This window comes from Balaenoptera ricei, chromosome 2 (assembly GCF_028023285.1).
Source record: "Balaenoptera ricei isolate mBalRic1 chromosome 2, mBalRic1.hap2, whole genome shotgun sequence".
In the NCBI taxonomy this organism is placed as follows: domain Eukaryota; kingdom Metazoa; phylum Chordata; class Mammalia; order Artiodactyla; family Balaenopteridae; genus Balaenoptera; species Balaenoptera ricei.
The window spans coordinates 72,033,510-72,049,289 of NC_082640.1; the positions used below are offsets into that span (position 1 = coordinate 72,033,510).

At 37.2% G+C, this 15,780-nt stretch overlaps 1 protein-coding gene across 1 annotated transcript; it reads left to right on the forward strand.

Moving 5' to 3' along the window:
- Positions 1–2,513: 2,513 nt before the first annotated feature.
- PCLAF (PCNA clamp associated factor) lies at positions 2,514–9,299 on the forward strand. The gene is made up of 4 exons (XM_059915511.1): positions 2,514–2,632; positions 2,931–3,011; positions 4,027–4,189; positions 9,222–9,299. Exons 1-4 carry the CDS (start codon positions 2,587–2,589, stop codon positions 9,265–9,267), a joined length of 336 nt encoding a protein of 111 aa, XP_059771494.1. The 5' UTR covers positions 2,514–2,586; the 3' UTR covers positions 9,268–9,299.
- The last annotated feature ends 6,481 nt before the right edge of the window (positions 9,300–15,780 follow it).

The window sequence follows — 15,780 nt, forward strand, 5'->3', positions numbered from 1 at the left end:
ATAAAACACGTGCTGTGATTTGGCTTTGAAGACCTTCTATATAAATTCTCTGTGTTGATTTTTAAGAAATTAAAGGTATTTCAACTCAAGATGACCAGATTTAAGGGTCTTTTGCTACTTCCCTACTCCATTGGGACAACGGACTGGGGAAAATTTAGCCAGATTTTTCTGGAGAGCATAACATAATGTCTTCTGATATATTTCATGGATCAATTTGACTGGCTTTGTGTTACATGGATAGGCTCTTCATTCCCATTAGGCTATTTATACTAAATAATTACATCAACTGGATGTTGTTTCACCTTTTTATGTTAGTGTTTTCACCGACATAAATAATCAAAATCATATGTGTGTTGATTTACATTGAGTTTGGATTATCTTTGTTGTTAATTTGCAAAATATATGGCTTTCCAGCTTAAAAAGACTGAATTTTCATAAATAGTGGGTACAAGTTTTGCTTCTTCATAGATATCTGCTACATTTAATACTAATTATAACATATCCAAATCCTTTACCTGTTTTTATATCTGTTCTGTTCCCATAACTAAAATGATAACTTCTTGAAGACAGACTGACAAGCGTTTTGTACAATAAGACTTAGTATATCACACATTATGATGAAATTACTAGGTCCTCAAGAATAAAAGTGTTCTTTTTCATAAGGAATATGTTATTGATTGAAATCTCTAGTTTGTAATGTATGTAATGTAATGCCATTTACCGTATTACCATTTATTAAAATGAATTTATGCCTGAGCAAAGCAAGCACACCTATTTAATATGACTTAAAGATATTCTTTTGTATAAATTTAGGCAGAAATTTCATTTGTACATACTATAACTTTTCTTAATGCCTTAGGCCTTTAAAATTTTCAGGTTCACACCACAGAACTATTTTAACTATAAAGGAGAAGCACTTCTGCAAAGCAAACATTTAAATTAAGAACTTTTACTAGGCATCACTGCTTTTTTTCCTGAGTTTTTACTCTAATTTGCATCCTTCCTTATCATAATTGGCATTAAAAAGACAGACATACAAACACAGCTATAGTAATATGCAGATTGCCCCTGTGTGCAAAGGTATATTTGCAATTCTTTCCAGCAATTTACTTGGCATGTGGACTAAGAGAAAAGACCAGCAGATTCTCAGCTCAGTTCTAATCTCTGCAAGGATCTGGGAATTAGGTAATTCAGGCCTTTGTAGAAGCCACTTAACTGAAAAGGAAAAAATGTGCATTGAAGAAACATTGTGTATTGAGAGGGGCATATGACAAAGAACAAGGAGGGATACCCTAGGGCTTGTTGATTTTTCTGATAGGACTTTGGCTGTAATCTTAGACACTAAGATTTAGACAAAGCTACAGGTAATTTGCAATACCTTTCCTCCTATTATAATGTTAATTTCATCTGCTGTCTAGATTCTGTAATTCAAAAACACAAAGTAGTTGTTGATTCTGTTAAAGTACTGAGAAGCCTTTATTCTGAAAGTTCAAGCATAATTTATTGGAGAGAATTAATGCCATGCTTACACTTTCAGGTTTGCCTTTCAAATGCACATTTAACAAAGTACATCCTAAGGCAAATTCTTTTGATCAGGTTTTGTGCGTGGTATTCAGAGAGTGAAAATCATTGCCCAGGGCGTATTGTGAGTTCTAAAGATAAGCATAGGGAAGGAAAATAGTTATGAGCTCTTATTCTAAAATCATGTTCACTACGTGCCAGGGATGTGCCCTTGGCACATATGACATATTTTTAAGGAATTCTGAGACCATACAGGTCTCGGGAAAACGTTTTATTATTATAATAATGTTTCTTTTAATGTATGTATGTATACACAATTCACTGTTTTTTTCTTGTTTCACACCATTCTAAAAAGTTTTGTTTTTTTTTAAATCCCTGTAAATAGGGAATTCCCTGGTGGTCCAGTGGTAAGGACCCGGAGCTTTCACTGCTGCTGGGGCCAGCGTTCGATGCCTAGTCGGAGAACTAAGATCCCACAAGCTGAACGGCCTGGCAAAAAAAAAAAAAAAAAAAAATCCCTGTAAATAAATTGTATTAGCTTTTTCCCATTCCATAGACTCGTTTTAGTTACGGATGCTGTAAAGAGTGTTCATACCTGAGATATTAAAAAGTCCTCTTCATTTCAGGTGTCACTTCCAGGAGTGACATTATGGATTTAAGCCTGTGGTTAACTTTTAAAGAAATGTTGGAATTCGCTGTCTTTCCTGGGTTTTCTTTTCTAAGCAGGCCCCTTTACCTAATTCTTGATCTTAGCACCCACACATGGGGCACCCCAGGAAAGCGCCCTGGCACCGCCCACCTCAGGCGGGTACGAATCACAAGCTTCTGCAAGTTGATGGACGAGTCAGCACTGCGCCCAACCCCGCCGCAGTCAGCACTGGACACTGGCGATTGGTTGCGCGTGAAAGGCGCGGAACCAATGGGAGCGGAGGCCTGGGAGAGTCAGTGGAGCGCGCGGGAAAGGGACCAATATAAACTGTGGCGGGAGATTCGTTTTCGGGGCCTTGTCCCGTGAAACATCTTCGGCTGGGGAGTCAGTTGGTTGTTCTCATCTCGTGTTTGAACATGGTGCGAACTAAAGCAGACGGTGTCCCTGGCACCTACAGAAAAGGTGAGGCAGGCGAGCATGGTAGTGGAGGGCAGGTGGTTCCCTGGGCAGCTCCGCCGCGGGCGGGAGAAGCCGGACCTGCCCACAACCCTGTCCGCCAAACTGGTCCTGCCCGCCAGGAAGCAGCGGCCCGATCCCTTTAACCAGGAGGAAGAAGCGGCGGGGACAGGGGAGGGTTATCTGCTGTTCTGGATCGCGGGCCTCTCCTCTCCAATAGGCTGGGTCGGAGAGTGTGGTGAGAAAGTGGCTCTGAGACTCTTCGTGCCCCCTTCTGAATGCCCTTCTTTGCCTTTCTCCGCAGTGGTGGCTTCTCGAGCCCCCAGGAAGGTGCTTGGTTCCTCCACCTCTGCCACTAATTCCACGCCGCTTTCGTCAAGGAAAGGTAAAAAGCGCCCCTGCAAGATCCTGGAGAAACCTTCTCAAAAGGAGATCAGGCCTGGCACCACAGTTCTCCTGACCTGCGAGCCCCCTGCCCCACCGTGGAATTTCTTTTCCTGAGATCCTCATCCCCGAATTTCTTCCTTGCCTTTTGCTCTAATGAGCGGGCCTGTCTCTTGGCGGGCTGGGGTAGGGGTGCGGGGCGGAGTGGGTCGCATTGTAAAGAATTTCAAGTCTCGGGTTAGGGATGGACACAGTTTCTCTTCAAACCCGTTTTTCTTTTCTACTTTAGCGTTGTTATTTTTCTTAGTATTGACAACTGGGCTTTTTCTTGTAAGAGGCTATGTAAGCACCTCTTTACTAGATTAAGAATCGGGACTATAGTTGCCAGTGCTAATCACGTTTTGGTTTTCATTTCTACATATTTATCTTTGTCCTTCCTTCCCTTTCTCCCTCTCTCCTTTCTTTCCTTTTTTTAAAATTTGGTGTCGGTGTGTGTGTTTTACAACTTTGCAGCTCCTGTTACTGCTTTTGGGACATTAAGAGGGAAAACCGGGCCAGGGAAATAGCTTCACATCGTTCCTTCTGTGCGAGGAGAAGTTGAGAAAATACCATGCCATCTGCTGTCTCATTCCTTTTAGGAGGAAGTTGAGCAGTTTGGAAGATTAATTCCACAAGCTCTAGTTAAGAACATACAGGAAAAAGTGTGTCAAACTTTAGTATGACAGTACATAAGACTAACTGAATAGCTCTGCTTGTGGACAAAATATGAAAAATATTTTCTAGTTGTAAACATCTTGTTAATGCTATTTTTCTAGGCTAAAGGATAAATGTAATAAAGTGTTATACATTATATTATAACTGAATACAGCTTTATCATGTCACATTTTAAAATTTAAAGATGGATGTAACACCATTTAATACCCTTTAGATTTGACGTTAAAGAATTAACTTTCCCTTTAAGGAATGGTGATTGTATTCTTAATTTTTATTTAGTTCTATCTGTTTATATTTTATAGCTGAAAATAAGTACGCAGGAGGGAATCCAGTTTGTGTGCGCCCAACTCCCAAGTGGCAAAAAGGAATCGGAGAATTCTTCAGGCTGTCCCCTAAAGATTCAGAAAAAGAGAATAGGATTCCTGAGGAGGCAGGAAGCAGTGGCTTGGGAAAAGCAAAGAGAAAGTAAGTTTCTATATTCTGGAATATAAAGAAATACTTATATTCTTGAAAATAAAAGACAACAGAATATTGAGTAACTTTAAAATTTCTGTTTGAGCAGATAAGAAAATACAAACCAGAGGTTTTTAAAACTGTGCTAACCTATTATTATAAGTCACTCCCAAATTTCAAACATCAATGAAAGGTATTATTTTTACTCATTTCAGTCACTCAAAGAGGATCAGTTCCCATTCAGATATAAGTGTTACATTATTAATCATGAACTTCTGGTCTTTATTCTTTAATTTTTTCTGTTTGTTTTCTGTAGTCTTTTTTCAAAAAGCAATTTCCATGTTGGTTTATCTAGCTTGAATTCCAGTAACCTCACCTTTCAAAAACTACTAGTTCAGCCTCCACAGGAAATATATACCCAATGTAGAAAGGTTGGAAAATATAGAAATCCCCATCACTTAGAAACAACCAAAACTAACACCGTGATGTATTTTCTTTACAACTTCTCTGTAAATACATAAGAAAACTTCAAAGCAAAACAAGGTGGGTATAAAACTGCAAACATGCAGAGTTCATTGTGTAAACTTTTTAAGAAGATAATTAAATCATGCTTTCAAGATTTTAATGTCAGGAAAATGCTCATGATAAGTGTTAAGCAAAAATTCTGGTACAAAAGTACAATCATTATTGTGTAAAAGACATGTATCTAAATATACCAAATCTCTGTACAAAATATACCAAATATCAATAGTGATATATCTGGGTAAAGACCTCTCATACTCAGTGCTACCAACTTTCAACAACAAATATTTTAAGAATCAGGAAAAAAAATAATACCATTGGGGGGAAAAAAGCAATGGAAACCTGCTTTTTAAATAGATTTATAAGTAATAGTGTCCAGACTCTCTAAAGAATTTTGAAATTTTTGTTTCAAAAACAAATTATTTGACTGGAGGTGGGGAGTGGTGAGCGCGGGTGGTGCCACGTCACCGCCATTATGAAGCCTCCGGCTAGATTTAAGACCCTGCTAGATACCTCCCCTGCACCAGCCAGTAGCCTGTGATCCTCCTCCACGGCACCAAGCAGCGAGCCCTGCCCAGGGCGGAGTGATCACCATGGGCAAGGGGATGGTGGTCAGGCTCAGATTGGGGCTGCTGCTTCTGGTGCTGCTCCTACCCACGCAGATTTATTCATTCGTTCCTTTAACCAGCACGGAAGGTCCTCCGTTCGAAACCACAACGGTCAGCTGTGCTTTGCAGTCAACAGCTAGTCTCCTTGTGGTCTTGCTTGCCCTTCTACATCTCTACCGTTAAGAGACTTGGCCAAGAGACATCTACAGTTTACCAACCCATATTCTAAAGCCCAATCCGTACGCCATCTAGAAGTCCAGTGTGGCAAGGAAAATAAACAGGTCTTCATCAAGTCTACTAATTCCATCCCTTGTTTTATTAACACAGAGAATGTTGAGACTCCCAAATTGGACTAGTTTAAAGAGCATCTGAAGGATTTGACCAGATAATGAAAGCCAATATTAAATCTGCTGGAGTTTCATGTACAAGACTGGAAAGAGACAACATCGAGAATTAATGATGTGATTAAGTATAACTTAAGAAATATGGACACTTCAAACTGTACCTTGCAAATAAGAATAATTTCATCTTCATCTAGAGAAAAAGGATGAGCTATGGAATGGAGATTCAGTTTCCATTTTGTTCACGAAATCTAGAAGGCGGTAAAATGATTAGGTAATATAAAAAGCTTCAGTGATTCTATTTATGATGTACACTGGAAGGAACCACCAGGTATTACTGCAAATCCTCTGTGTATTGTTTCAGCAGTCCTGGTTTAATGCTGATATACTCTCCATCAGGTTTTACACTGTTTTCACTGTTCTCTTGGGAACTTAACTCTTTTCTCTGGGGCTTTGGATTTGACATTGCATTTGACTTTCTTCAGTAACTGACACGTTCCAGGGCAATGACGGATTGGAATCTACTACAAATCCAAGCATAAGTAATCCCAGCAAATGCACTTAAAAGTCAAATAACAGGTATTTCCTATCACACATTCCCATCCAGATTCATTTAGCTAAGTTGGATCATTTAACTTGATTCCAAAGATTAGAAGTGCATTGACTTCAACCAGTCTTAAAATATTGCTTTTTATTTCTGCATATATTGAATAATTTTTACAACTTAAAAAATTGATCTGTTTGGAAGGCATATTTGACAAATCTTGAAATTAACAGGCAAATATATGAAGGCAGCAAAAATAATGTGTATTAAGTATTTGGGAAGTGAAGACTGGAAACTTGCCTGCATTAAATTCATAACTCTTTTGTGCCCTTTCCATAAACATATATATATAAATATAAAACTTGATGAATAAAAATAGCTACACGTGGAGCACTTTCTACATCAGTCATTATTTTTAGATGGTTCTAAGCCTAAGTGGACTTGATCCTGGAAAATAAAACTTTACAACTGCCTTGATGTACAGAAACCTTTTTAGAAGTAGAAACTCTGTGAAATCTTTGGTTCACAGGTTCACACAACGATGCTTAGATGTTAAGTATCCAATATGGCCATAGTACTCTTAATAAGTTTTAAGCCAATATTTGCCATCTTTAGAAGTCTACACAGGAACAACTAGATCCAGCTGATCTCAGGTTATGTGAGATCTATGTGTGTGAATGAACACCTCTTGCTTCATATCTGAACACTGTACACCTGTTTTGGATTGTACATTGTGTTTGGAATTGATTTGCATTGAACACAACTAAATAAAAATAAATGGTTAATGGGCAGTTAAAACAAAGTATTTGACATAAAATGATGTTTATGCATATAAAATTTTAAGACTTACTCAATATTGTTCATAGGTCATTTAGTAAATTGTTATTGAATGCCTACTGTCCATCTAATGAGATATTTAAAAGGAGTGTCAAATTCTGGAGCAGTAACTAAATTTTATACTTTGTTGCTACATCACTATTATCATTTCTGTTTCAATAAAATCAACAAGGAAGGGGATACATTTTTGGATAGAGTTTTTTAATAGACTTGTTTTCATGATCCTGTAAGTCTCCTTTAGTTCCTTCTCACTTACTGGCACCATTCTTCCTTGTTCTTTCTCATTCTAATTTGAACAAGCTAATAGTCAATATTAGTTCTAGAATATATGACAATCCTCTTAAATTATTTGTGACTTCCATTAATGAAAGAAAATATTTGGCAATATAGCCAAATATGGCTATACCATTGATCATGACAGCAATAAAACCTATATTACAGGCTTCCTATCATATGGAAAAGATTACACATATAGTCTCATAAAGCACTTTGATCCATAGTATAATAAAATCTGTGACATAAAACTAGGTAATAGAGGTTTATATTATTACTTTAGGCCTCTGTCTTAGATTTGTTTTTGTTTAAGAGAATTGTAGTTATCCCTTTATTTATAATAAATCAATAGATTGGTTTTTTTTTTTCTCCCAGTGTTATTGAGACATAATTGACATACAGTACTATATGAGTTCAGGGTGTAATGATTTGACTTACGTACGTCATGAAATGATTACCATGATAGGTTAGTGAACATCTATCTCATACTGATACGTTAAAGAAATAGAAAATATTTTTTCCTTTTGATAGGAGCTCTTTAAATAGATTTACTATTGATAGTAAATAGAAAACTATCAGTATATCAGAAGGACTTCTGTCTCCCTAATTCTTAATCTGGAATATGGCTACTCCTATGGCTTTATTCTCACAAAGGAAGATGCATGGGGGAGAATCAGAATCAAGAAAAACTATCTTCTTAAAATCTTGAACAGAACTATGATACCTAAAGTAAATTAAATCAGGTCCTTGAAAAAAAGGAATTTTGGGTTATGATAGTGTTCATTTGTTAGCTTGATTTAATTTCCAGGAAAGTACAATGAAGACGTCTTGGTAATATAAGAGTAGGTGAGTCAATGGTAATCTTATTCCAAGTCAGAATATCCTTGTTTTAGCTTCCTTCTTTCACTCACTTGCCCTATGACCATTCAGGCTTACTGGATCTAATTTGAAAACTATTTTAAAATAGATCTCACAAATCTTTATCAGTTCTAAAAAATTCTGATTTATGATTAAGTTTTTAATTGACTTTTTCTCTATAAAAAGTATAATGAGGGACTTCCCTGGTGGTGCAGTGGTTAAGAATCCGCCTGCCAATGCAGGGGACATGGGTTCGAGCCCTGGTCTGGGAAGATCCCACATGCCACGGAGCATCTAAGCCCGTGTGCCACAACTACTGAGCCTGTGCTCTAGAGCCCTCGAGCCACAACTACTGAGCCCATGTGCCTCAACTACTGAAGCTGGCGCGCCTAGAGCCTGTGCTTTGCAACAAAGAGAGGCCACCGTAATGAGACACCCACGTGCCGCAAGGAAGACCCAACCCAGCCAAAAATAAATAAATAAATGTATTTTTTTTAAAAAGTATAATGAGTACAAAATGGCTTTGGGATAATATAAATTATTTTTCAAAAGCTGTGATTACCATATGCCAACTTAAGACAATTTGGGGTTTTTTCTAATTAGATAATAGATTCATATAGTTCCAAAGGGTATACAGTCAAATATGTCAACTTGCTGTTTTCTCTGCTCAAGTGGATTGGTTAAATTCTTTTGCTTTTCATAATCACAGAGTTCTTGCTGAAGGACTGTACTCTTCATCAATCCACTTAACATATCGAAAGAAGATGCTATAGAAATAGAGATTCCCTCTTTAATAAAAATGGCAACATATCCTAAAGGGGAAAGTAATTTGGCAAATTAACAGGCAAAATAGATTATTAAAAATTTTGTCGCTCTAGTATTTGGAATCTGTAGGAGTTTATCAATTAATGGAGTTTAATTTTCTCCCATTTCTAGTCTATTGACGAGACCCACTGCACTGTTAATGTTCCTGATTTACATAAGTTTTTAAAAACTACTTATGTTTTGTTTTTTAAACATTTGACTCAGGTGACTATCGAAGTTCTCTCTTCTTTCCACAGATCATGTCCTTTGCCACCTGATCATACAGATGATGAAAATGAATAGAAATTACTTATTCACTCTTGACTGATGTCTCCTGTTTACTCTGGTATTCTAGGATGTAAATTTGCATAAACGTACTTGTTCCAATTAGCTTTGTTGAATAAGCATTTAAGTTAAAAAATGAGGCTTACATTTAGTTATTCAAAAGCAAGTAGTTATGATATTGGAAAGTTTATAAGATTAATTATGGTTACTTAACTTAGTATTCAGTATAATGCAGTATTCGGTTTCTTTTACCTGTTAAGCTTTTGCTTGCTAGAATTATTGCATGGTGTTCTAATTATGAATCTGCTGTATTTGAGATTTGCTTAGATTTTTGTACTGTTGCCATTTTTATTGGCATTTGATTATTGGAGTGATGCCATATTTTTGTTCCTTTTATTTGCTTTAAAAAGCAGAGGTAGATTTTTGCACATTAAAAAAGTCAGTATTAATTAAACTGAACCCATACCCTTTTTAAGAAAGGGGGCCAAAGATGCAATGTTGAAAAAATTTGGATGGCTGTCTACCTTCTTCTTAGAAAAATTTAAGGGCAGTTTTGTCCTAAGGATTTAAAGGGTTGATGAAGCTTCTAAAAACAACAACAAAAAGATAAAATACTAGCATAGAATTGGGCAGGAAAATTCCATAGACTACATTAAAAGAGAGGAATTTTCCTAGAATATGCATTTGACTTAGTGTCATAAAATATTACCCTTTGGGCCTATACTTTTCAAGTTGGAAATGAATAAAATATGAAAGGCAAATCATGCCATAGACCCACAACTATGTCTAAAGTCCTTAGAGCTACTATTATATTTTTCAAGATAATCAAGGGTATAGTTGAAGAGGTGGGTATAATAGTGCTTAGTAACTGGTATTCTTGCTTCCTCATCAGGCTTTTTGCTCACTGACATCCTGTTATCAAAACTAACCATGTTTAACAGGAATGCTTTCCTGAAGTTTGTTTTTAATAAACGAATACTCATTGTCACAATACTATCCATATGTGTGCTTTCTAAGATTATATCCTACTAGGTATTTCTATTTTATTCCTTCCAAATGCAAATCACTGTACTGACCTGATTTTATCAACTTCCAAAATAAGTCCTTATGACTGTAGATTGTATTTTTTGCTTTGTCTTTTAGAGGTGGGTATTAAACGTAATGATACTGAATTGAGACCAGAGTTTTCATCCTAAGTGCTTCCTTGACAATTAGGCTTTTGATGGGTATGAAACCTGATTTGCTATTTTTCATTGATGGAGAGAGAAACTTTATGGTGGTGTGTCCAATGAAGTCTAATTTTGGTATGTAATTGTTTCCAAAAAATTTGACCTAAAGAACCTACAGTCTTTTCAAATACAATCCTTTCAAAATATATAATACTTGGTGATGTCTAACTTTATTAGGCAGAGGTCCCATGTAATCTGTTTCCTTGTCAAAGGTTTTTTAAAATGTAGATTGTCAATTTAGCCTCTTCTAAACATAAGAGAAGTACAGACTCCCCATTTACATTGAAATTGAATCAAAAAATAAAGTTTATACATTAAAAATATAAAGTAAGTTTTAATTTTGTACCCTTCACAAAGTTAACCTGGTTTTCATTTTTGAATGGATTATTCAAATAATTAATGTTAGTGTTCAATTCTGGAGCAAACAATGATTAAAGCTACTTTTATGGAATTTTTGAATGCTAATGGAATTCGTGAGGATCATATGAATTTTGTGTTTACATAGTTTCACAAAGGAAGATAATACTATAGTGAAAATTATAAAGTATGCCCAGAGTTATTTATGAGATGACAAATACTTGTCATTTTTCTAAAAAGCAGAAAATAAAGCCTAAACTAACTGAACTTTTCCCATATGTATATATACACTGCTTATAAATCTCACCGTACTTAAAATTCTTCACGCTAACTCACTTTTGGAAAAATTGAAGATTCAGCTGGACCTTGGTCCAACCAACATTGTTAAAATGGTTCCTTTTACCTTTGAGGATAGCCTATGGAGGTAGGAAAGATTGTCACTGAATCAAAACTGGGAGGAGTGTTAGAAGCTACCTTGTTCAACCCAAGCCAGCTATAGCTTTTCATTAGATGGACTATTTTATTAGCTGGACGGCAATCGAAAGTGCTACAAGTTAAAAATTTGATTTTTTTCTTAACTCCCCTCCTCCTCTTCTTGGTTCTGTCCTTGAAATAACATAGAACAAGTTACTCCTTCCACATGACAACCTTCAATTATTTAAAGATAGCTGTTACATCTTTAGCCTTCTCTTCCTAAGGCTAAACATTATGTTGTTTATGTCACATGTATCCTAAGTGAGTTTCTCTAAGTCCCTTGTACAAGGGGCCATGCCTTGTGTGTTGTATATTGCTTAGACAGATAAAAAGTAAATCTGGCTATATTTCTTCTAACTGATCCCAAGTATTCATTGATTTTGGTATCTTTTATGTTTGTCTGTTTTGTCTTTTGTATTTGGAGATGCCAATGGAACTCTAAGAATATTTGAATTTTTAAGTAATAATTATTAACAGAGTATTGGGTTTCCCAAAAATAAACGTTATACAACCTAATTCTTTCTTAAATGATTACAAGAGACAATTGAAAAATGACAAAAAGCTTTCAAGAGATTGAGAAAAAAGGCTAGAGGTCCTATATTGATTTGAAGAATGAAGGTACTATATTGACCTTGAAGGCTATTTGAGATCTAGCATAGATTTGAGAGCACTGTCTTAATTATGGTTCATATTAAGAATATTCATTGGGGACTTCCCTGGTGGCCAGTGGTAAAGAATCCGCCTGCCAATGCAGGGGACTCGGGTTTGAGCCCTGGTTGGGGAGGATCCTACATGCCGCGGAGCAACTAATCCCGTGCGCCACAACTACTGAGCCTGTGCTCTAGAGCCCGCAAGCCGCAACTACGGAGCCCGAGTGCCACAAATAGTGAAGCCCACGCGCCGAGAGCCCTTGCTCCGCAACAAAGAGAAGCCACTGCAATGAGAAGCCCACACACCGCAATGAAGAGTAGTCCCCTCTTGCTGCAACTAGAGAAAGCCCGCACGCAGCAACAAAGACCCAATGCAGCCAAAAATAAAAATAAATTAAAAAAAACAAGAAACGAACAAACAAACAAAAAAAGAATATGGATTCCTGGGGACTTCCCTAGCGGTCCAGTGGTTAAGACTTCACACTTCCAATGCAGGGGGCGCTGGTTTGATCCCTGGTCGGGGAACTAAGATCCCACATGTCGCGTGGTGTGGCCAAAATAAATAAATAAATAAAATTTAAAAAATAAAATAAAAGGTTGATTTGGGTAATAATTTTATTTTATTTTTTATTTTATTTTTTTTAAGGTTTTAGAGAATATTTAATACATATTCTTCTATCATTGTAAGATCCTACCTCAAGAAAGCCCAGTCTCTCCTTCAATAGATGGGTTTCAAAATGGCACAAATTTGGAAACTAGGTGAGAGATCATGATTTTCCACTGCTGTAATGGAATTCACCAGCTTTTGATATAAGTCAAGTAGTTCTTTTTTGGCTGCCCTTCTATTTCATTTCTAGGAATATGTTGGATTATTAGCTATTGCAACAGTTCCCTGAGTTTCAAGGCCCTCTTGTTTCCACCCCAGCCTTATTGCCTATGACAGTAATCCATCCACCTTGCCTCAATGTTATGTGTCACCATTTTGCCTCTGCTCTCCCAGAGTCCTACCATCCCCACTGATATTAGTGAACCCAGATCCATAACAGCATCTTCTATTATTAATCCTAATCTATAGAGGACAGTCACCACTACACTTCTCAGTGCAGCCATTGCCCCTCTCCTTACTAGTGTATTTTTATTGCTTAAGTAAATGGAGTTATCTCTGGGCCTCCCAGGGAGTAATCAGCTGGTGGGTTATCTGATTTCACATAATAAATCTATTCTAATGCTTACCTCTCTGTTTCCTTCTTAAATTCTATATCAAGGGATTTCTGGCACCTAAACCTCATTTCCTGTAGGTCACTATCCTATTTAAAGTATGGGAGCCATACGTTTTAAAAAAAAGTATATGGATTCCTGTGATACTGCTCACAAAATCCTAAAAGCATAGTTAAACCCACATAGCTAGTTTTAGGTGTGGATTGTGCTATATACATATTTATTTATTTATTTGAATTTTTAAACATTTATCAACATTTTAGGTTGATTTACTTACAATAAAATGTATATGTTTTCAGTGTACAATAAAATGTATGTACCTGTGCTATACATCTTTAGAGGTCTCCAAGTAATGAGTATGTTAAAAGTGATGGAATTATACACGTCGTGATCATTTAGGAATTAAGCCAGATATTCATACACCTATACAAAAGTGACTCAGTAATAATTTTTTAAAAACTGTAGGAAGAGAGGATCTAAATAAATGCTGTTGTATGCTATTATAAGTCATATTTCTTCAGACAACAGGAAAAATGAATGATGCATAGGAATTTGCATTTTTGTATTGGCTTAAACTACCACATTTGATCTTAACTATTTTTATCCAATAAAACATTTCTTTCTATAGAACAGATTTACCGTATTCATGTTTTTAATTTTTTAAAGACATCTACGTCCACCATAGTTATATTTATTTTTTATAAATTTATTTATTTATTTATTTTTTATAAATTTATTTATTTATTTATTTTTGGCGTTGGGTCTTTGTTGCTGCCCGTGGGCTTTCTTTAGTAGCCGCGAGCAGGGGCTACTCGTTGCGGTGCATGGGCTTCTCGTTGCAGTGGCTTCTCTTGTTGTGGAGCACGGGCTCTAGGCACGTGGGCTTCAGTAGTTGTGGCACGTGGGCTCAGTAGTTGTGGCTCGCGGGCTCTAGAGCAGAGGCTCAGCAGTTGTGGTGCACGGGCTTAGTTGCTCTGTGGCATGTGGGATCTTCCCAGACCAGGGCTTGAACCTGTGTCCCCTGCCTTGGCAGGCGGATTCTTAACCACTGGCCTCCAGGGAAGCCCCAGCATAGTTTTAGATAAGTTGTTGCTCATTGGGCTCATTATTTTACTTTTCTAATTAAAAAATTTTAAATATTTAAACCTGTTGCCAATTGAAATACCAAGCTCTATTTTGTCATGGTAACAGATTTATCACTTGTCAAGTACAGCCAGGTTTTTTTTAAAGAACAATTACTGACTGGATGTGCTCAGATTCCATTTGAATTTTGTGTGTGTATACTCCCACATGTATGCATGTCCATGGCAAGGGTGGAAATGTTTTAGACTTCTTTAACAATCTACTAGTGACATTTGAACCTGAAGTGATTTCCTAAAGGTTTTGCTGAACTGACTCTCTTGGTGAATCAATTTAATGCTGTGTCACATGTACAGGAAACCAACAGACCTGCTGTTTCTTTGAAATTACCAAAAGTCATTTCCTCTGCCCCAGCTAGGTGGACAACAGTCCAATATCGGTGAGTAAGAGGTTATCATGACCAATAAAATTATCATGACCAAATTATTATGACCAATAGTCAGCAGTTGCAAAGACATTCACTGAAAAAAAAAAAAAGACATTCACTGCCATGGACTAGAGAACAAATTCAGGAGCTACTATTAAGCTTTATTGCTTTTAAGCAGACCTATTCAAGATAGGAAAGTTAAGCCAAGATTTTTACTCATTTTTCTCTGAATGCCGTACTACATTTCTCTGAATATTTAACTGCCATAATAATATAGGTCATTTTTCTAGAAAGAGGATTAATTATGTTGCTGGCTTTTGCTCCAAGCAGTGGTTTTGCCAGTATTTTTCAAGCTCAGATCACCCCAACACAAGAAAAAATGAGGTCTCTTATTAACTTTCCCTGTCCACAGTATAGGATTGAAAGTTTATTCTGAGTGGAGGATTAAATGTCTTCCTCCTTCCCAAGCTTGATCACCGGCTTCCTTTGGCCTTTTCTCATTGTTTTTTCTTTTAAGGATTAATTTTTGCCAGATCATACACAAGCATGTGCAATCCTTACAAAAGAGATGGGTGAAGACAAACTTTCTCACCATTCGGTTTCAGGGGCTATCACAGGAGAACGAAGTGCATGAAAAAGGTTTCATAACATTGGAGGAGACTTTAAAAGCTCAGTAGAAACACAACTGAAAATCCACAAGAGGGAGATGCTTGCTAAACCGCCAGAAAGTAACTCTCACGAGGGACTGAGAGCCTTAACAGGAGCCAATAGGTCCGCCCGGGATTCAAGGCGGGAGGGAACAGGAGTAAATAGTGGCTGGGGTCTGGTAAGGGGAGTACAGGTGAAGGGAAAAGCAGGATTGGCTTCGTGACTTTGGCAGCGAAGCCCGTGCTCAGCCCAAGACCAGGAGCAGAAGGTAAGAGTGTGTTGCCAAAGAGGAGTACACGCTCCCAGCTACCTCCTGTTAGTCCCATAAGTAATGGGGGTAGTTGTCTTTGAAGGCACTTCCGCTTAGCAACCCCACGCGGTTGCTAAGGAGGGACGGTAGGGGGGATGACCCGGAAGTGGTGGTGTCTATTTCTCACTGCCTGCTTTC

Coding starts and splice junctions, on each gene's coding strand:
- PCLAF (XM_059915511.1), top strand. CDS start 2,587: ATGGTGCGAACTAAAGCAGACGGTGTCCCTGGCACCTACAGAAAAG. Junction 2,633..2,930: donor CCCTGGCACCTACAGAAAAG/GTGAGGCAGGCG, acceptor CTTTCTCCGCAG/TGGTGGCTTCTCGAGCCCCC. Junction 3,012..4,026: donor GCCGCTTTCGTCAAGGAAAG/GTAAAAAGCGCC, acceptor TATATTTTATAG/CTGAAAATAAGTACGCAGGA.